At 40.4% G+C, this 22564-nt stretch overlaps 1 protein-coding gene across 2 annotated transcripts; it reads right to left on the bottom strand.

Annotated features, from left to right (window-relative positions):
* Positions 1-22219, bottom strand: LOC107390087 (activin receptor type-1C). 2 transcript variants are annotated; one of them, XM_015966617.3, is made up of 9 exons: positions 21049-22219; positions 13721-13951; positions 8942-9184; positions 8636-8866; positions 8388-8555; positions 8132-8288; positions 7321-7445; positions 7080-7210; positions 1-4650 (listed from the first exon to the last, which is right to left on the bottom strand). In XM_015966617.3, exons 1-9 carry the CDS (start codon positions 21116-21118, stop codon positions 4525-4527), a joined length of 1482 nt encoding a protein of 493 aa, XP_015822103.1. In that variant the 5' UTR covers positions 21119-22219; the 3' UTR covers positions 1-4524. The 2 variants fall into 2 exon arrangements, with proteins under 2 accessions (XP_015822103.1, XP_054602965.1); XM_054746990.2 differs by having other exon boundaries at positions 8132-8555.
* Positions 22220-22564: the final 345 nt, after the last annotated feature.

Here is a 22564-nt window from a genome sequence, read left to right on the forward strand (position 1 = left end):
AGCAGGTAGAAACAGTGTTTATTGACCCAACAGTGATAGGAAACAGATGTAATACAGAGGTATAAAAATCCAACAACACACAACAGTGTCACATAAATAAAACCCAGGAATTTAAACGTAAAGACACTAGTCAGAAATTGCACATCAGTCACTCCTTTTTGGAATGACAAGTTTTTATTTTTTTCTATGTAGGTTTTCCAATCATCTTTTTCTCTTGTCTGATTCTTTAAGAAGCAGATATGACACAAAACACACAATTGGCTCAAAATAGACACAAGTGAGACTTAACTAAACAGCTGGTGTCATTTTTTAAAATGTGTTTAGCTGAACAAAATCAAGGAGCATCAATGCATTTTGAACATTTTCTGTATTTTATTATTCCTGCAGTGGAATAATTTCTTTAAATAATCCTTACACCAGAATAAAAACAAGAATCTTACACATAAAGTGATATTTTCCAGGCATCAGGTTGCCAGTGCTGCTCATTCACAACAAGCTCATGACTGAAACTACTATAAGGTGTCTGCAGTGACGCAAAGCAGCGAATGTATACGGCAACTAAATGACACAAACAGGAAGCAGAGCCAAACTTGAATGGAGGGCTCAGCTTCTAAATCTCACAAACATTGCAAATGAAAAATATCTTTGCCCATAATAAAAAATACAAACAGACCAGATAGATGCACCCAGGCACTCTCGCACATTTAAACGCACAAACGGTGAATCTTTGCACCTTCCTGATGGCTGTTACATGAGAGCCCCGTCAGACTGTAGCACTACTGATATAAATGTGCAACCACTTCTTTATCATGATTGTGTTGCATCTGCTTTTTTATGTTTTTTCACAGTTTTTGTCTTTCTTTTTTTCAAAATAATTTATCTCAATATGAAATATACATATTTTATTATTTAAAACCATATAAATCCCTCTAGCTGAGTCAAGACTCATGATTTGTGAATTTATTTTTTTATTTTTTGCTTTTCCCTTTATTTCCAAAAATGAAAACTTTGAGCCAACAGTGATGTAAAAAATTTCAATAAGTCAAACTTTGATAATTAGAAAATGATCATTAATCAGCTTTAAAATGTTCAAAATATATGGCCTCAACTTATATATTCACTTCGTATAAAGCGTCACTTTTTTTTATCAATGGTTTTCCCAAAAAATAATTTAAAGAGACAATGAGTCGTTTTTTCCGTTAATCTCCAGAAACCTTTATCAAAATTTTGTTGAAAAAGAATTAAATGATGTCTGGTTGTTAAAAATAATTGGCGGCTTCATAACATCTAACCATAGAAACTGGGTGTAAAATACATGGGAGTGGGTCTAAGGGTGCTTCTCAATGTCAAGGAACCTCGCCTTGATGTCTTGGTTCCACCCCAGTTGCCTAGGAGATACTTCATCAGGAACCGCCAAGGCGTGTTCCATTGTTCATATGCTGTGGTGGCATCTGTCCTCCATTTGTTAGCCATTTAGCTAGCTGACCAAGGATCTTGTTGCCTTCTCTCGGTCAAAGATTTCCCAGAATACAGCACAGTATTTTCAAAAGGAGCTGGCAGCAGCTACCTTGGGGGAAAATTGCCAGTTTAAATGTAAGTCAACTAATGGGCCATTCCCATCTGTACCGGGTCGGCCCGGGCCGGGTAGCCCCGGTCGGCCCCAGCCTGGCCCGGTTGATTCCACACATCCATATGGGCTGATTCTACCCACCAATCAGAGGCTTGCTCTAATGGAAGTTGTGAATTTGCTGTCAGCAGTGGGTGTGTTGGCCCTGGTTGGCCTGAAGCAGACCCCCTCGAGAAGAGGGCTGAGAATGAGCCTTGGTTGGCCCGGAAAAATACCAGGCCACCCAGATATGTAAACAACCTACGCTACCCGGCCCGGGCCGACCCGGTACAGATGGAAATGGCCCATAAATGTAGCTCTCTGGCTGATATCTAAAATGTGTTTTGGATCCAAAGTAGTCAACAATGGTTGTTTAGTAGTTGCAGCTTTGGTGGCTAGCAGGCACTAACTTGCTTACATATTTTATTTAATCAGTATATACACAATTTAAGAAGTAAAAGGCCTGTTATACATTTATATTATAACTCATGAATAAAATATAACTTTACCTCACGTGACCACCAGGGGAGCCGCAGTCACGTGAAGTAAGTCTATGGCATTTAACCATTTTCTTTGACCAAGGAAGGACAGTGTCCTCGTACGTAAGCACCAGGTGCCTTGACAGCGGGAAACACCATGGGTGTTTCTCAATGTCAAGGTGCCTTGCCTTGCGAGGCGATGTCTTGCAAGGCCAGGCTCCTTGCTTACAAGGACACTGTCTTTCCTTGGTCAAAGAAAACAGTTAAACGGAACAGACTTTGCATCACGTGACCGTGGCTTCCACGCCGGTCACGTAACATCACGTGACACGAGAGATATCGTTATATTTTATATGTATTAGTTTCAATATAAATATATAACGAGCCTTTTACGTTTTAAATTGTGGTATATGTTTATTAAATTAAAAATATAAGCGAGTTACTACCCGCTAGCCACCGAAGCTGCAACTACTAAGCAAGTAACCAACTAACCAACAATAGAGAACTTCTTTAGAGGCAAAAAATAACATTTTAAATTAGCTGACTTACCTTTAAACTTGAAAAATTTCCCCAAAGTAGCTGCCGGCTTCTGATCCGCCATCTTTTTGAAAATACCACGGTGTATTGTGGGTAATTTTTGAACTAGGCTACAAGACACATCCTGTGTATCCTTGCTCAGCTAGCTAAACGGCTAACAAACGGAGAACACATGCCTCGGTAGAACATGAACATTGGAACTGATTGGAACACGTCTTGGCGGCTCCTGATGACATATCTCCAAGGCAACCAGGGCTGGGCCAAGACATCAAGGCAAGGCTCCTTGACATTGAGAAACACCCGATGTCTTGCGAGGCCAGGTGCCTTGCTTACGAGGACATTGTCCTTCCTTGGTCAAAGAAAACGGTTAAATGGAACAGACTTGCATCACGTGACCACGGTGGTCTCGTAACGTCAAGTGACATGGGAGATTACATTACATTTATTATAATATGTATATGTATATGTATTAGTTTGAATAGAAATATATAACGAGCCTTTTACTTTTTTAATTGTGTATATGTTTATTAAATAAAAAATATAAGTGAGTTACTACCCGCTAGCCACCAAAGCTGCAACTACTAAGCAACTAACCAACAATAGATAACTTCTTTGGATCTAAAAAAAACATTTTAAATTAGTTGACTTACTTTTAAACTTGAAAATTGTCCCCGAAGTAGCTGCCGGCTTCTGATTCGCCGTACTTTTGAAAATACCGTGGTGTATTCTGGGTAATTTTTGACCAAGGCTAGGCTACAAGACACCTCCCGTGTATCCTCGCTCAGTTAGCTAAACGACTAACAAACTGAGAACACACGCCTAGGTAGAATGTGAACATTGGAACACGTCTTGGTGGCTCCTGATGACGTATCACCATAGGCAACCGGGGCGGGGCCAAGACATCAAAGCAAGGTTCCTTGGCATTGAGAAACACCCCTCAAGTCTCTGAGTGATGCCATATAAGATGCTATGTTTCCTTCTACAGGAGCCTGTGAGAACAAAATGTGTTTACTAGTTTGTAACAAGCAGTTACAAAACTTTCGCCACTCATAAATGTTATTTTACATGTTTACTTCTTTACTCGTTGCCTGTGATGAGAGGGAGTCTTATGTGCTTGTCATTTTCCTGGAGGTTTTGCTCCCAGGGATTTTTGACCCTAATGGCCATCCGTTGGTAAGGTCTTACTCCAACACAGAAGTACAGCTTGCTTGCAGTTATTTAGTACTACCCCCATCACCAGGGAAAATACACATTGTCACTTTAAATGAAGGAAAGCCTTTGCAAAAACGATATCGAAAATACAATGTCAATTCAGATTTTCATGCCAGGTAGTGAGTAAATATTTTATGTTCATGTTTAAATTATATTTTTAAAATTTATAGTTAAAAAAGGCCTGTTACGCCCAATTTACATTAGTTTACTTGGTAAATTTCAGTCACATTGGATTTATTGGCATGAATTCAACCATGTAACATTAAAAAATGTCCTAAATATTTGGTTTTTAAAGCAATAGTTGAGAATTAGAAGGAATCCATGGATGATTTCAGTCATTTCTAGATTGTCATTTAGCATGCTAACTACCCAGCAGCTAAAACACATACGGCACAAAAACACACAAACGTGCAACTTCAAGCTTTTGGCACTTTAAATACTGAGGTAGCAAATATGATCACATTTAACATGACTTATGTCACTTCCTGTTAAAGGTTTAGCTGTTTGAATGAAAAAAAAAGTCCTGCATGTCTTTGTGCAAAGTTTCTGCACACATTTCGTTCAGTTGGCACCAAATACAGCCAAGGGAGGAACTTTTGAGGATGCGGTTGTGCCCGGCTCCGAGCTTTAGAGTCCTTCACTCAGCACCAGTGCCAGCGCCGGTGCTGGTCTCCTGAATATCTAATAAAACTAGTCTTTGCTGTCCTTGGTGACAGACAGCTGAGACACAGTTTTCTTGACTCGCAGAGCTGTGAGTCGTGCAGAAGAGTTGGCATACCAGCACTCCCTCATCAGCTTTCCCATCACACGCAGAGCCTAGTGCAAGAACAAGACGACACTTTTATTTCTGAGCTCCAAATCTGACTTCTTCAAACAATAAAGAAGGTGTTGACTTCAATATTAGGAACATCAAAAGCTCAGATTATGTGCAATTTTGGTAACCAATTTTTACTTTTAAGTTAGGGCAACGGTGGTAGAGGAGTTGAACACCCGCCCCTGTAACTGGAGGGTTGCAGGTTCGAGCCCTGAGTCTGTTGCAGTCGTTGTGTCCTTTGGCAAGACACTTAACCATCCTTGCCTGTTTGTGTTGGTCAGAAGGACTGGTGGCACTAGTATTTGGCAGCTTCACTTCCGTCAGTGCACCCCAGAGCAGCTTACAGTGTCCTTCATCCCCACCAGCATGTGAATGCATATGTTATGTTGTAAAGCACCTTGGGGGGTTGTACTAGAAGCCACTTAATAAATACAGGTACAGGCCATTTACCATTTTTAGGGGATTTTTCAGAAAGATGTCTTGGTTTTTCAGGAACGACAGGAAAGTTTTCCAAAAAAAAAATGAAGCCCTATTTTTTTAACCCTCCCACTGTCCTAATAGGTGTGACCCCACGAGGAAAGTTGACCATTGAGCAGGGTTTATGGTTTATCCCTTGGGTCCATGTGGCAGGGGTGAGGAGTGAGCACCACCTCACCCCTGCCATGTGGACCTCAAGGGATAAACCATCAATCCTGCTCAATGGTCAAATTTCCTCGCGGGGGTTATACCCATAAAGACAGTGGGAGGGTTATAGGTGGATTAGAAAGGCAAGGCAGCTTTATTTATACAGCACATTTATACACACAGGCAAGTCAAAGAGTTTTTTAACTGTTTAATGAGCATCTGTAAAGTATGTGAAACGTTGCAGCTCACAACGGTCCAGGAGCCCTGACAGGCAGCCAAACGCAACCCAATGATAAAGCCCTTGGACATTAGCAGTAGATCAGGCTAGCACTAGCAGTAGCTTGCGCTAGCATTGTTCTGCTGTTAGCATTACAGTGACCAACGATTAGGTATACATCACTAATGCTAAAGTGGGTTGGGACATTCTAATGTAAGGGGTGTGTCTAAGCTTATGATGTGTTAAACCAGCTTTTATCAGAACGAACCGTTTCTCAGTGGCCATTACAACATTACTAATTAGCATAAGAAAGTATAAAACAACTTTGCTACGTTCGTTCTGTGTTAATTTTTTCATTCCATTTTTTATCGGTTCTTTTTACACGGAGAAGTAGAGCTTGTTTTTACCTCCTAACTGACTGTTTCTGCTACTGCGTCAGAGCTCGCCATCCTCTCCTGCCCGCAGATAAACAGAGCTGAAAGTGACACAACCGACATCGTTCTGACGAAGGTGACAGCAGTAGCCAAAATATGTCAGTAAGTTTTAACAAAGCTCTTCTTCTCTGTGTAGATAAGAACAGACAAAAAAAAAAAACAGAATCATGAAACAAAACTTTTGTTTTGCTATGTCTGACATGCCTCACTGCCTATACAGTAATCAACAACAGCAAGGTAAATGCTGTTTTGAATTCAAGGACCACAAACTATTTTTTGGTGAATGCAATTTCGTGCATTCTTGCAGAATGCATGATTTCATCCGTGACAACCTTGGTGGGTTATTTCTTTAGTGTTTTAGTTGCTGTTTTCTTCCTGTTTGGTTGTTCTGTTTGTGTTTCTCTGTTTGCAGGGACTTTCTTAGCATTTGATGCACTTGCTGTGTTGCTGCCCTATAAAGACACCACCCATGCTTCTGTTTAGTTATTCACATTATTTAGTTTCTTAGTTAAAATAAAGATGTTCTATTAAATCCCTACTTTTCTGTTTGATCTCTATCTGCTTGTTGCAACCCCGTCCTAGACTCGGGTTGTAACACATCTACAGCCTGTGGTTCTCTTTAAGCTGTGCTGTACTTTATTTTGTGGGGCTAATTTTAGACCGTGGCACAAACTGTTGTCACGTTTAGTGTTTTACTGAGGCAGTCACAAACACTCCAAAAAAAGACATTTCCTCAATGGTGGCATATGTGTCTCCAACACAGAGACCCAAATATGTACTCATCTGGTTAAAGAGCAGCTCTCCAACCATCCGCCTATCCATCTGAGGTTAGCATTACTCAGAAGGTGCCAGAGTTGATGTATGGCCTGCTTCATAAAATACAGCTTATACATTTTTGTGTGCCGTGGGAGACTGAGATGAGTAGTATTTTCAAGGTACTTCTGAGTCCATGTGGCTTACTATAAAGTCTCCAAAAGGAGAAACATACAACAGCTTGGTTGTTGAGATTTTCCCAGATTCTCTTGGTCTTTCCTGTCTAACAAACATGAATCGTGTTCAATAAAATTTTTCTACATTAACTGATTTAGATATTTTGGCAAAAATGGAGCTTTTGGCCTTTTTGCACCACCGTCGTTGAAAACGAGTTTGGTCTCACCTCAAAGCTCTGCCACTGGTTGGGAATGTTGGGTCTGAATTTCTGATCACACACCACCTTCTTCATGTCCTCTATGGACGGATCTGAAGGCACCATGTCATAATAAGGCTGCTGAAAGTCTTCATGAAGTCCTGGGAGAATGACAGATTGCCGTTACCAGCTCCATGTGGAAGGGGCAAGCTGACATTCTGTCATTTTTTTTCTGTTAAGTCATAAACCAGTTTATATTTGTTTAAATTACCTCTCACCGAGCATCTTCTGGCTAGTTCCCAGAACACCAAGCCCAGGGAATAGATGTCCGCCCTCTTGAATGACTCAAAGTTGTTGGTATTGATTGACTCATCCAGGATCTCTGGAGCCATGTACCTGCAGAGGACAAAGTGATTAGAGCCTAATGACATGAAAGGCTCCAGTACAGCAAAGGTTAGTCACCAATAAATAAATAAATAAATACTTTGTGTAGCCAAAATTTAAAATATACAAAAGGGAACTTGTGCCTCATTTATTTAAACTCCTGGATGGGACTCATAAATTAGATTTCTTTTATTTTTTTCCTGACTTGCTGTCAACGTAAAGCAGAAAGCCCTAATGCTCACAGGGAAAGGAGGTACAGCGGGTTGTCCAGTAATCAAACGGCTGCGGGTTCGATCCCGGCTCCAACTAGTGAATGTTACTGTTGTGCGCTTGAGCAAGACACTTAACCCACATTGCCTGCTGGAGGTGGTCGAAGGGACCGGCGGTAACAGTGTATGGCAGGCCTCGCCTCTGTCAGTGCGCTCCAGGGCAGCTGTAGCTACATCGTAGCTCATCATCACCCGCGTGTGAATATGTGAATGACTGACTGTGCTGTGAAGTGCCTTGGGGGGGTTGTAGAACCCTAAGAAGGCACTATAAACATAAAGGCCGTTTGTACCACTGTCTGCTCTTTAACACCAAAAAACTGACTTCACGTCTTTTTTCAGTGCTGCTCGTCACACACATCCTGCTGATATCACAACACTTTCTGTTCCTCTTACTGCAATTTCAGATCTCTGTTTGGTGGGTGCTCTAACCTCTTGGTTCCCACTCTGTGGTTGGACGGGATGTCGATGGTGTTCGAGCAGGAATCATGTTTAACTGCCAAACCCAGATCTGCAATAACCGCCGTCCCGTTCCTCTTCACCAGGACGTTTTTAGACTTCAGGTCTCTGTGAGCGATTGCAGGCTTTCCTAAAGATGCAAGGCAGTAAAAGTTTATATCTATCTCTTTAATAATCCTATTGCTGCTGGGTTTATTATTTGCATTTGAAGAGAAAAGAACAGCTTTACCCTGTGTACCAATGATTTCCATGTGGAGATGTGCCAACCCACTGGCTATAGATAAAGCCAGAATGACCATGCCCTCTACTGAGACTGTGTACCTGTTCAGGTAATCATACAGAGAGCCATGCTCGTGGTACTCTGAAACCAACCACAGTTGAGTCCAGGAGCCGTTATCTGCAGAACAACTCAAATGTTGCAGTTATGCAATATTTCATCCATCTCATGTGTGCATACTGGATTTTTTAATTCGTCACCTTTGTTATCAGCAGCTATGAAGCCCAGGATGTTCTCATGCCTCAGCATAATGGTCTGATAAATCTCTGCTTCTCGGAACCACGACCTCTCGTCCCTGGAGGAGAAGATCTTTACAGCCACGTCCTCTCCTCGCCACTTCCCCCTCCACACTTCACCAAATCGACCTTTTCCAATAGTCTCCTGCAGGACGATGGTCCGTGCAATAGTTCTCTGGACCAGCAGCGGAAGCCCTGAGAGATGAAGAAGTTTTTTTTTTAACATTAAAGGAGAATCAAAAATTTTCATTAGCAAACTAACTTTCTCACCTGATCCTGAACCAGAGGTGCTCATGTCGTAGATCAGATCTTTGAGGGATTTGTCAGGAGACATCTGCATCTGATCGTCCAGAGGCTCCTCGGGGTCTTGCTTGCGGGTTCGGCCGTAGGCACAGTGGTGTCCCTGCACGAGGCACACGCCCAGCAGGATCCCGACGCACAGCAGGCAGGAGGGCACCAGGATCACAACGGTGAGCTGCAGCCGGCTCCAGCCCAGCTCCTCCAAAGGCCTCTCTAATGAAACACAAACATTTGTCATTAATAGCCACAAGAAAGCTTTCCATGAAATGGATTCTTCTCTGCTCCTGTAGCTACTCCTCCCCCTTGTGGATTTTTTTTACATGACAGCAGTTTGAGGCAAAATCAACTCAATAATAAATTATGATCAGCATGAAGATGTGGCTAAAAGTTTCACTTCAACTTTTTTTTTGAAGGACTAAACTACAAAATCACACTAATGCATGAAGGAAATGTTCCACAAACGTTTGAATTTTCATTGGTGTCATTTTATTTGGCTGATGCAACTTTCAGTCTGCCAAATCTCTGTTTTTTTTTCTTTTCGTCTGAGTGCAACGAAAATTTATCAATGCCTACAAATCTGATTAATCAAAAGTAATAAAGAGGCTTTTAGCAGCTATAAACTTTGCTGGTTAAAAAATTTTTCTTTCTTTTTTCAATTAAAAAGCTTCTTTATTTATAAGAGGTGACACTCATGCATCACAAGCAGGTGAGCTGATGGACTTTTTAGCGCATTTGTGGGTTTGGATAAACAAAATGACTTCTTTCTCTGACCACCACTTTGTCTGTGGGAGGAAGCCCGGACACAATCAGGTTGGTGCTGTGATAACATGAGATTCACTATATAATATCACTACATTGTTGCTTTTAAGTGTTAGTGCGACTTTGCTTAAGCCAACAAACAATAAAAGCAGTTTGACTTTATTAAATCAAAATAAAAACTAAAAGCTTTCCCGTTTTTAGGCTTTGAGCTCAGCTCGGGTCCCTTGTCATTTCTTCATCAGATCCTTAAACATTCAGCATCTGAAGATTGTTCAGTGTGCAAGGCAACAAACTGTGAACTCAACCACAATTTCCTAAGACATCTTTAGCCTTTTACCTAAATCCACACACAGCCAACTAGAGCTGCAAGTGAGGCTCAGCAGATATGGTGCAAAGCAAGCCTTTCCTCTGGCCCAGTGGCTCCAGACCTTCTCAAACTGTGTGGGTCAGAGAGGTGAGCCAAACAGCAGCTTTAAAACTGGATATGTGACGACCATATGAGTGTATGAAGATTAAATGTGTTTCACAGAATCTGTAGAGAAACACACCATAAAAACCCCTCTGTCTTTCTGCCTTTATAGCAATCACTACACGGGCACACAGCATGTGCTCACAGGGATTGATTGTGTTGTCCTCATTCAAAGTCAACACCACCGCAGCCTCGGGCTCCGGCACTCATCGACACTTTGCAGCACCTTGCACATAAATCTGCTGTTTTTCCTCTATATGGCGCAAAACTAACAACAGCTCATTTTCCAGATTAGATTTTATTTTAATTCACTTTATTTCACGGTGAAATTTAAAATGCTTTTCTTTAAGAGACAAAAAGCATAAAACCTTACAAACACCTTTCCTAACTACTCAGAAACGTCTTGAAGATCCAGAACAAAAGAGAATGGTTAATGATTGTGCATCAGATCAACACAGATCTTATTTAAAGCCACCGCTATGTGGTTATAAATATTTACACGTGTGTTTTCTCTCTTCCCGCAGCAACAATCTCTGTAGGGTTTCTTTACCATTGGTTTAAAATCTTTAAAGTAACTTTAAAAATGCTTAAATGTGACTATCTGGTCCTGTTCTATGATATAAAGTAGATAATATTTCATAATTTATATTTCCCCTAAGTCGCTCTCCTGGACTTTACAGAAGAATTAATCATTTTTGTGAGCTTTGAGCGTCAACCAATAGATTTACGTGTCCACAACGTAGAAAGAAAACAATCATTTATAAAGCGCCTCTCAAGATAATGTTCACGAGGCGCTTCACAAAAACAAAAAATAAATTAAAGCATAAAAAATATTTCTAAAAATGATTAAAGATATGTTTAAAATTAGAAAAAAAATTAAAACTTGTGTTTAAAAAATGTAAGGAAAGGTAGAGAAAAGGAAAGGGAAATGTTAATCAGTGAGAATGCACCTCAGTCAGCTTACCAATAAAGAAGAAGCCCAAAGTTTGCAATGGAGCAACCAAAACAAGTACAGATGTTAGCAATTCTTCAACTCCCTTTTACCTCTCAAAGAAAAATGTCAACTGTTTAAAAGTCCTTCTGCAAAACTCGCCGTGAGACGTTTACGACAGTCGAGTAGAATTCACATTGGAGACACTTTTAAAAGATGGAGGGAGCTTCGTGATCTACAAGGGCTAAAGACTGGAGTTGGCAAAGTTTACTTGGGACAGGTAAATACTATAATTTATTGTATTGTACGGAATTGTAACCAAATATTTAAATAGAGACACAGATAATTGCTGTCTGCCATTTATCATAGGCTGATAGGGTGCTAGCTTGAATGCTAACTCGACCGGCATTGAATTAATGGCAGTCTGTAAACTTCAGGCTAACTGTGGAAAAGGAGGGAGAGAAATGAAAAGAGATTCATCTTTTGTGTTTTAGAGCTAAGTGATTAGTGTAGCATTGAACCCAACGGGCAAACTCCGTCAGCCAAAAGTGAAGCCAAAGAGAAAATTGCAGTTCCCATCGCATCCACTAGGGGTTGGAAACAGAAAGGAGCAAGTTCCTATTGACTCTCATGTTAAAAATGACAACTTCACAGCAGAAATAAACATGTCTACAGCCTGGTACAAAAAAATACTTGTAAATTAATGGGTCAAGTTTACATTCATGACAACCCAGGGAGGGAGTTGTAACTCATGCATTAAAAGTTGAAATTATGAATAATTAGGGGTTGTGTCCTTTTGATTGACAGGTAGCAAATGAGCCATCTGTGCTAGCATAGCGGCTTGTCTCCTCCTTGCTTCATGGAAGGCCTCAGCCTCACGTTGAAAGTGTTACAGCCTATAAGGCACAGGGTAGCAGAGTCCCTCAACCATGGTTTTCTGGCTAAAAGCACCTGCCAATTTCGGGTAGTTCGTAGCTACATCTTCTGAGTTTAGTGGGTGTAAATCATCTGCCCCCACCCTCACAGCCCTGCTCTCTGAGCAGTTTTTGCCTTTCCCGGGAGTGACGAGATGAGTGATGCAGCCAAGATGGCGGTGGTGGGAACCACACACTTAACCTACGTGTGATGGCGTAGAGGGTTTATCTGTATTTTCTACAGTCAGCCTACGCTACATCCAACTATTGTTTTGGCTTTCTGTTGACTCTGCTTTCCCTGTGTGTGTGTGTGTGTGTGTGTGTGTGTGTGTGTGTGTGTGTGTGTGTGTGTGTGTGTGTGTGTGTGTGTGTGTGTGTGTGTGTGTGTGTGTGTGTGTGTGTGTGTGTGTGTGTGTGTGTGTGTGTGTGTGTGTGTGTGTGTGTGTGTGTCATGAGCCGTGCTTTAAGCTTCTTCTAGAGGGGGAGGGAGAGCAAGGTCAGGAACTATAGATGAACTCTACAGACCACAGCTTTAATTGTTTTCAGTGAAGGATTTAGGCTCCTTTGAGGTATGCAAAATTTTAACATTCATGCATTAAGTTTTAGAATACAATGTTCAAATGAACATGAGTTGCACCCATCCCTCTCTGCTGTGCTTCAGCTCCTCCACAGTCCATCAGTTCACGTTTATTGAGTTAAAGAAAAACGATAAACAGAAAGCAGAGCAGCTGTCATGGCTGCCGTTCTAACTTACAGATTTTCAACCCCTTAAACAATCAGCCTTTCACTTTGATGCTGCAAAGAAAGGCTTTGTTTCTAATCAGAGCGGAGGATTAGATGACATATACCACTCGTAAAGGCTCATCTGAGGCAATACACAACTAGATGATCATCATCTAACCTCACGGTTCCGTTAGGAACCCTGTGGAGATTCACTTTTATCATAAACAGCAGCAACAGCTGACAGGAAGCTCACCTCCACCTTAGACAGCTAGCAGCCCGGTAATGAACTCATTGGAGCTTCAGGAGTTATACTGATTTAGTAGGTGCTAAAAGGGGAACCTAATGCATGGATGTCTAACTGGAAATAAACACTAATCAGTTTTACAGTGCCTCAGTATGTCAAATATGGTCACCAACTAATCAGTTTGAAATCTTTTATGAAACATCCAGTACAAAGTCGTGAACGTGTGAATTTTCCGCTGAGCTCCAGAGGTGTGAACCCCCCCATGACTCGCTTCTGTTTCAGTGGTTCCGCCCAGCAGGCCGACCACACGCCTTCTGGACAACAAGCTACACAAAGTATTTATTTATAAATCAGGGGAGGGGCCGTCTCATAACCTCTGCCAGCTTTGTTATGTCACAGGATCTAGGCGGATCAGCGTCCACCTAGTCTGGTCGAGACCAGAATGAGTGGGAAATCCATCTCAGATGGGATTGCTGCTTCTGTTGACTGCATAACACTGAAAACGGCAGAGTAGTGTGAGATTAACAGAGTGTCTGAGGAGATGAATCAATTTCGGTTAGGTTTAATACCCTTTTAGTGTCTTTCCCCTTCATGTTAACGGCCAAATTTTAATCTTTATTGCTGTAAATAAACCTAGATTTGTAGAATGAATAAAGAAAGAAAAGAAAAGCAGGTCTGACTGATTTCTGAAGCGTCTCGCTGAGTGTACCCGGATGCAGGTGAAGAGTCTCGTTGTTGCAGAAGTCAGTGAAGCAGCAGCTTCTCTTGGAGACATTCCTGGAGCTGTAGCAGAAAACTTGGCCCTTCATCTCTGAGGGCGAAAGGCATGATTTGACGGTCTCCTCCTTCCCGTCAATCAGCATCACGGAGTTCCAGCAGGCTCCTTCTGCGGCCGTGTCACAGGTGTGGTTGGCGCACAGCGGGCACACACACCTGAGACCTGAAAGACACAACTCCAGATACTCAGATAGGGCTTCATTTTATCCACCTGTTCACTTATGACCTGTGCACAAAAGCAGACAGTTTTGACCCAGTCAGTGGTCTCAAGCTGTGTGGGAATAGGGTGCTCCTGTTACATAAGAAGGAACGTGCTCTGGCATGGAAGGAGGTGGAGAAACCAGAGTAATGCCTCTTAGTTTAACACCCACATAATCTTGTGTCCTAATTTGAGCTGTCATGCTTTATCTGATAAGCTTTTGGATGATTGATAAGTAAGATGGCAACAACGGCTCTTGAGAAAAACCTGAAACAAGTCTGCAAAAGGTGTAGTTCATTAAATAAATCAGATCAATTCAATAAAATAAGAAATTAAAGAAAAGTCTCCCTTTGTATCATTTCAGTGATAAATTATACATATGTTATTAATGTTTACTCAAATGTTATGAATAAATAAGATTTTCAGATTTGCCTTGTGAGTCTTAAAGGGTTAAAAAAACAATTGTTTTATCAGTACATTTGCAGCGATCTCTTGTAGGAATGAATGAATGCCGAGGAAAGAAGCCCAGAAGCACCTGGATCAGCACCGATGAAAGTCTGCTGCAGCAGAGTGGCAGCAGATGGCAGCATTTGGAGTCTTATTTCTAGAGGCCGACGATATATGGGCCCGATATATTCACCTTTTTCTATATCGGTCATCGGCCAAATTTATTTTTAAAAGCTGATTAAAAAAACAAATAAAAATCAGGCACCTGTGTGGCCAACTGCCACCACTACTAGACTGAAGAAAGGACTCGAAGAACCCCAACACAGTTTTTTTTAATGTTTTGAGTTTGTTTTATATTTTAAGTTCAATAAATATTAAGAAATTTATTGACTTATTTAATTTATATTGCACACGGTGAGTCTTTAGATATCGCCCATTGGCAACTAAATTATTTAAAGATCAGTATCGACATCAGCCTTAAAAATACCATATCGGTCTGCCTCTACTTATGTCCTGATTTTTTTTACATCTTACCTCAGATAGGATAAGGGCAACGCGACTCCACCACTAACTCTGTTTGCTCTGCAACTTGGATGTTTTATCACCACAAATAGTGAGGTTGAGTTGCTAATGCTAACGGTTAGCTTCTGCTAGCCAACGCGCTGAATGCTGTTTCCTGGATGCTAAAACAACAACATCCTTCCCCAAACCCTTTACATAGAGCAGTGAGGATTTTCAAATCCTAGCGTCTATTTCCTTTCAGAAGCTAATGCAGGAGACAGGTGTAGGAGAGTATTTTCATGTTCAGCCTGCATGAAAAACTCAGAGGGACTGAGTATAATCAGCAATACTCATTAAAAATGTTTTTTTTTTCAGTGTGACACACTTTTAAAGACTTGTAGTTTATTATATGGTGTATTTATTGAAGATTTCATAAAACTAATTTAAAATGTAAAGTATAACTTTTCATTCAATGGTTCCCAATTTTTTTAAATGTAGTTTATTATTATTATTTAAATAAATCATGGTTTAACAGGAAATAGGGAATAAAATATCTTCAAGTCAGATGATTTGAAGGTCACAGGGTTAGATATAAGTGACATTTTCTGATTTTAATCAGGTTTAACAACTTTTGTATCCTGACATGGCAAAAGAATGAAAAAAAAACAACAATAAAAATATTTGTGCAACCCTGTGATTGTAGCTAATGAGATCCCAGTCTTAACAGATTAAGATTCTGCCTTGGTTACATTTATTATTTATGAAGAACTGATTGTTCAAACCTCATTGTTCATCCTCCCTCATATCCTAAGAGTCAGCCCTGTTAGAGAAACTTATTAAGGTGAAAACAAATGAAAGCGTTTTCTCACTTCTATTTAAAAAACGGCGACAATCGAATCGAAAAGACCAAAAAAATAAAAATAAAAAGCCTTGGAAATAAACTGCTTTCAGCATTGAGGGTAAAGGCAAACCAAAATTAGTGTCTGACAGTAGAAACCCTTCAGGAAGACTCAGTCTGAAGTGTTTAAATGCTGCTCTATTATGCAACCACACCTCCACAAATATAACTTTCATGGAAAACTGTTTCTGTGTCCTCTCCACAAAATTTGTAGATGCAAGACATCTATGCATAAAAATAGCTATGTTGCAACAAAACCACACATCTCCAAATACCAAAAGCAAATATCCTAGTGCCAATTTCATTTTAAAAAGGAAAGAGGATGGATTCCGTAGTGAAATAATGATCCAAACCACAACACATTTAACTAATTATTACCTACAGAAGCGTGTAAAATAAAGCTGCATTATGTAACATTTCTGTTAAGTGTCAACTTTACTCATAATTTTAATACATTTGCAGTGGTCTGATGCTCCTGCTTGAGGACAAAGAAGTCAGCTGTAGGAGAAAGTAGCAGACGACGGCCGGATCTGGAGTCTTCTTTCCTTATATTTGGCCTCTGATTGGCTAACGGCAATGGGACTCAACCACTGACTGTTTGCTTTACAATGATGATGTTTTTATCTCCACAAATAACACAAGTCTGAAGCAATTCTGCTGTGAGGTGGAGTTACTAATGCTAACGGTTAGCTTCTACTAGCTGGAACGTTCTCTGTGGTTTCCTGGTCGCTGAACCACCAACAGCAAGTAAACAATGGTTTCTAACATGAATCTGGTCTTCAAGAATCCAGTTTTTAAATCTATATCTAGTTTTTTCCTCTCCAGACCGATTGAATCTATGACTTTTTGCCACCGTTGCATGTAGAGGTAGTAATTACATTTATTTTGAGGAGGTTATGGCCGGTGCTAACTTGTAAGAGTGTGTCCTGTGTCGTATTTTTTAGTTTTTGGTACTTTGTTGTTCTCGTGATTTTTATGTTGAAAGGCGCTACGTAAAAAATTGTTTCTTCTTTACTTCATATGTGCGTTACAAGGAACTGTTTTCTTTCAGTTAGCCACGACATGAGCTAAGCTAGTGGCTGCAAACAAACATTTGAAGATGAATCCTGCAGGAATTCATACCTGGTTCTCTACATCCATCCCCTGACAGTTCTGGCCGAGGTCAGGCGCTCAGAAGCGGTGCTAAAAGGTGATAATTTCAGCCTGGACCTCTGCATTTGTGAGGCTGGTTCTGCCCAGAGTCGTGCAACACAGGAACTGCTGCTCATCATGCCTGGTACTGAGCTCCAGGACTTTGACATTTTTTGAGAACCAGGGCGGGAAATGGGGAAAACTCCGACTCCGGCAATTCGATTTTGGCTCACTATCCCCGGGATGACTTTTCATGATCACCTGCCAAATTTCCCTGGTCGTACAATGTTTTCTCATTCTTTGTAGCCCACAACTATCATTGTTACTTGAGTTTAAGGCAATTGTAAATAATAAGCAAATAATAATAAATATGTTTGAAAGTCATGGGAGTGTGCATTTTGCACACTGCAGTTCCTCTAACCACCACAAGATGCATCCTCTGCAGCTTTAATATTTATTCAAGTGCAGTAAATTAGTTTCTCAATGCACACTTAACCCTATATGACCAGTGGCTGGGTGCTGCAGCCATTACCAGATATTGTGAGAAAGGTGATTATCTCCACAAAGAACTGGTAACCAGTCCATCGCAGAAGCACAAACACAGACCATGAATGTGAGAGAAACCCTGAGCAGAAAAGGAGTTTTCAAAAGCACTAAAATGGAGCTTCAAAAACCTGAAGGATTTAAATTGGAGCTCAAATTATGAAACTATTTCTGCATTAAGACAGAACTGCAGCACCGTCCTGCAAAAGTTTTAAAAAGAAAAAAAATGGAAAATTACATATTGCTTTTTTCATCTTGGGCTTTTTAAAGGCACCTGAGAAACTATATATATATATATATATATATATATATATATATATATATATATATATATATATATATATATATATATATATATATATACTGTATGTGTGTGTGTGTGTGTGTGTGTGTGTGTGTGTGTGTGTGTGTGTGTGTGTGTGTGTGTGTGTGTGTGTGTGTGAGTTGCTTAGTAACCACCTTCTGAAGGATAATAGTATTTTTTTTACTGAGAAATAAAAGGACTTTTAGGTATTTCTTGAATTCCAGTTTGTTTGTTGTTGTTTCATAATTTCTTCTCTGATCTGGAGCTTCAGCAGACAGATAATAATCTGTCACCAGGGTTGTTTTTACTTCTTCAGACTCCTTTTATAGCAGATCTGCTTGTATTTTTGAAAAGTCAAACACATATCATAAAAATATAAGTTTGTGTGAAAAATCCAGCTTCTATCACTGGATTTAACCAGTTTTGGATTCTCAATGAGAATAATATGACATTCTAATGTATTTTAAGTGGGGGTGTAATTAAAACTGAGCAATAACCAAAGAGTGGACTGTGGCTTTCAGCTCTGATTCTAACCATGCTGCTGTTACAGGCTCATGCGTTTATATTTTGTCTCACAATTGACAGCAATGCTGATCAAATTTGAAATCTGTTTGGTTCTCATTAAGGGTTGTATCAACTAATCGACTAGTCACTGTCACATGATAATGACCGACAAGATGCAGTCCTCAGAAAGGACAGCAGGTGATGAGCCCCAGCGCATCACCGACGCGCTGTGCCAGAGCGTCGGTACTGACACCCGTGGTAAAACGGGACATTTAACCAAATTGTGACGTTTACCCTCTTGCAATTTAACCTTCCCCTCACCCCCATCCTAACCCTAACCAGCTTGCGCATGCAAAGCTTTGATTGTTGACGCGATCCAGACATCTGCGTCCTGAGCACGGCCACAGTAACGTTATCAAATTAGGTGTTGCCACCACAAAAACAAATTTAACACGCGATCGTTCATGTCGGCTCATTTCCTTTTATGTTTTCTGTCTTTTATTTGTGCTTGATGCGTGGAGCGGAGCGCATCACCTGTTTTGTCCTCTGGTGATTTCTACTCACCGGTGCGACCGGAGCGCACTCCTCTGTTTTAGCGGTCGGTAGATCTTTTAGAACTGCAGTTCAAAGGTAACTCATGAGGTGAACATATATGAACCCAGGTAGCAGTTTTTCTTTAGGATTGAGAGGAGATGCAGGAAGATAATAAACAGACAGGACAGAAAAATAGTCAAATAAAAACAATTTAGTTTTTGTACCTGCTGGTTGCAACAAACAGACACCATTGAAGGTAATCAGAAGTGAGGAACAGAAAATGAAATAATTATTTTAATGTTTAGAGCAGCAGGAACTCTGAGAGGCTGCACTCTTTGAACTTAGAAAATGTGGGCGCAATAATAAATTTAATAGTCAAAAACTCCAGCGACCCCCACCCCCCCACCCCCCACGCGCGTCGGAAAAAACACTTGGTCACCCATCGTCAGTTTTAGCCGCTTCAGGTGTATGACATCATCAACGGCTAGTCAAAGTCGACTAGATTTTCATTACTTGACTGTCGACTTTAATAAAAATTAAGTCATGCAGTCCCTAGTTCTGGTTAACAAATCAGCATGAAAAGCCACTAAAGTGAAAAAATATATATTTATTTTATTCACAGTAAGATGATTCAGTTCTAAAATGACTGCTTTTGCAGGTTTTGGTCATTGAAGTTGCATTCTAAACAAGACGCAAACAATAAAAGCACATCCTTGATGATTCTTTATATTTTAAATGGGACCTTTTTGTTATTTGCATGCATGTTTTTCAAAAATGCTTCAGAACAATATGCAGCTTTATTGAAATTTGAAGATAATCTTATTCATTTCCAGAGAGTTCTTACGTTTTTGACGTTCAAAGCTGCAACCCTTAGTAAGTCTTTTTATTTATATCCACGTTTGTGACAAGAAAAGAGAGATGATTCATTCCTGAAGCAGAGAGATCCTTAAGTGCTTCAGTAGAACAACCTAATAAAGGGTTATGAATTTTAACTAAAGTTAAAAACCTTTCTCGAGCTAATTTCTTTCTGCATCTTTTGTTGCTGAAATACGTTAAACTTTAAAGCCTGTTATATAATTAGTTAAGAAGCAAGTTCAGTTCAGAGTGATGCTAAAGTGCCGGCCACACAAATAAATGAGTGAATGACCATCAACCACTCTGTCATTTAGTTTGATGACATCATGACAAACTTCAGAACCAATGAGATGCCAGAAAAACCAACATCTGTTCATTAATGAGCTAACGATCAGTTGATTGTTTTTTAGGAAGGAAAGCTGCAACTAAACACGTCTTTTATCATCACAGTTTAGTTCATTTGAGAAAACAGTCAATGTTTTATATTAAGAGTGGTTTCAGAGAATGATCAGCACAATATGATCTGATGAAATGAATAAATAAGTTTCAGATTGACTCCAAGGTGGAGTCTGGGGGTCATCTGGGGCCCTTGGAGCAATTACTGGAGCTCCCGACTGGATTTCTGCAATGATGAGTTTTATCTCTCCAGTAGACAGTTGACACTTTCTAACATCTTTATATTCAGATTTTTTTTACTTTGCTGTCTATTGTGGAGCAATAGAGCAATACCAAAAGAATATCATAAAATAATGTTTGCATTTTTTAATTTTAGAAAATCACATTTTTCTCACCTGCAAGGGACTTTAAAAGAGACTATTTTGAAAGTTCTGGACACCCCTGCACTGAGCAGGATGACTTCATTAACAGAAACCAAGGAAAGGTTTGTAGAAAATAGTCATAGTATTCTGCTGCATATGAACCAAAACTCACCATAATTTACTAAATATGGCTGTGCTGTGACTGAGGAAGCAGAGTAAGATCAGTCTGGAGTTTTACTTTTGTTTGGTTTGGTTTTTTTTTTCACTATGTTTTCCTCCTCCTCTTTGTTGTCAAGCTATTTGGATCAAAACAAGTACATAACACGGGGAAGAAAAATCATTTTATGCCAAAGTTAAAGTCAAAGAGAAGGAATGTTTTAAATAAAATTATTCAAATCAGTTTGATGTTTTTTATCATCGTTCCTTGAGGCTAATTCTGGGATAAAAAAAAAACATTTGGGATTTTGCAAAACAAAACAAAATTTTTTTTAAGTAAACAAGGAGTGTGTGGACCTGCACAGGACATAAAAGTTGGAAACACGCGGACAGACAGGCAGACAGGCAGACAGACAGACAGACAGCATACCTGCGGTAAGCTGGGCGACGCACAGGAACACCAAGGCCACCTGAAGGCTCTCCTTCCTGGGATCAGTCATGGCAGGGGCCGCATCTGCTCCTCCTCCGGGCGCTCCGCTTCACACACCGAACACTGACGCACACATGTCGGCCAGCAGCCCCTCCGTGTGTCTCGCGGCCGGTGAACGGGGGAGGAAACCGCAGCTTGCTCCGCCTCCCTCCCGGTGACCGACCGGGATTTAGGAGGATTAACGGCGCAGACCTCAGATGCAGACATGTGAATGAAGTGTTGGACAGCACGAGAAACGCCCCCTTTCGCTGTCTAGATCAGAATAGTCCGTTTTATTATAAGGAAGTCCGTCACTCAATGTACTCTCCATGATAGAGGATTTTTTGTAAAATAGGGACTAAAATTTATTCTCACCACATATTGCAATTACTCTGTACATCTGATCACGTGCCTATGACAGATCTTTATTTTGCATCGTGTAAAATCTGAATAAACACAAGTAAGGTTTTTTAAATTAAATTTAAAAAGCAGAGGAAACATATGTTGTAGTATTTTGCTGTTTTCGCTCTGCTTCTTGTTTTTGTTTTCTTTGTTCACTCTGGGGTTTTTTTTCGCCCTCGGATGTTTTGTGGTTTTTACTTTTGTCCTCTTGTGCAGTATCGTGACATGTTGTGCTCTCTTTAAGGTTATGGTTGTATTTATGTCCATTGTTTTCTCTTTTGTTTTACACTCTCATTTTTTTCACTGGTGGCATTTTGATTCTCTGGCTTTCTTTTTCGAGTTTGTTTTGCCGAGTTGTCTGAAGCACGATTCACATTTTTGTTCTTGGGAACTCTGTATTCATTTGTTCCAGACAGCAGTCCATTCTTGCAGGGGTGGTTCTAGAGGGGGCCCTGTGCTGCCCTGCATGGCAGAACACCTTTCTGGGTCCAGCCCCTAGTGGATGAGAGGGGAACTGCATTTGTCACTTCTGCATTGGCTTCACTTTCAGCAGGCGGAGTTGTCCCCTGGAGTGTCTGACAATTAAGATAATCAAATAAAAATTTTTACAAATTTGTTTTGAAATGTATTAAAAAGCTATTGCATCCATAACATCTGTAACCACAATGCTGGTATTATATTATAAATACTTAAAGGCAATTTTTGTAATGTTTCCCTCCAAAGGTTCCTCTCCAACAGAGAAACTGCCCCCCCCCCCCCCCTTCCCCACCTCAACCTCCCCTGCACCCTTGCACCAGTCCATGTTGCAATTTTCCTCCTGGGATGTGAGGATAACACTCGGAACAGCAGGCAGGAAGACACTTTCCTTTGGGAACGCTGGACTGCACACCTCCGCCTCACCTAATCTGGTTTTGCTTCCTTTACCCTGACTCCATGGCAACAATAGCTGCCATTTTTACCATGCTGAATTGTTACATAATCATATTTAATCTGCAGCTAGGCACCTTTAGAGTTTGCATAAACTTATAAAACATGCTATTTGCTATTATTTTGCAGGCCTGGACGTTACACATTT

This window comes from Nothobranchius furzeri, chromosome 14 (assembly GCF_043380555.1).
Source record: "Nothobranchius furzeri strain GRZ-AD chromosome 14, NfurGRZ-RIMD1, whole genome shotgun sequence".
Taxonomy (NCBI): domain Eukaryota; kingdom Metazoa; phylum Chordata; class Actinopteri; order Cyprinodontiformes; family Nothobranchiidae; genus Nothobranchius; species Nothobranchius furzeri.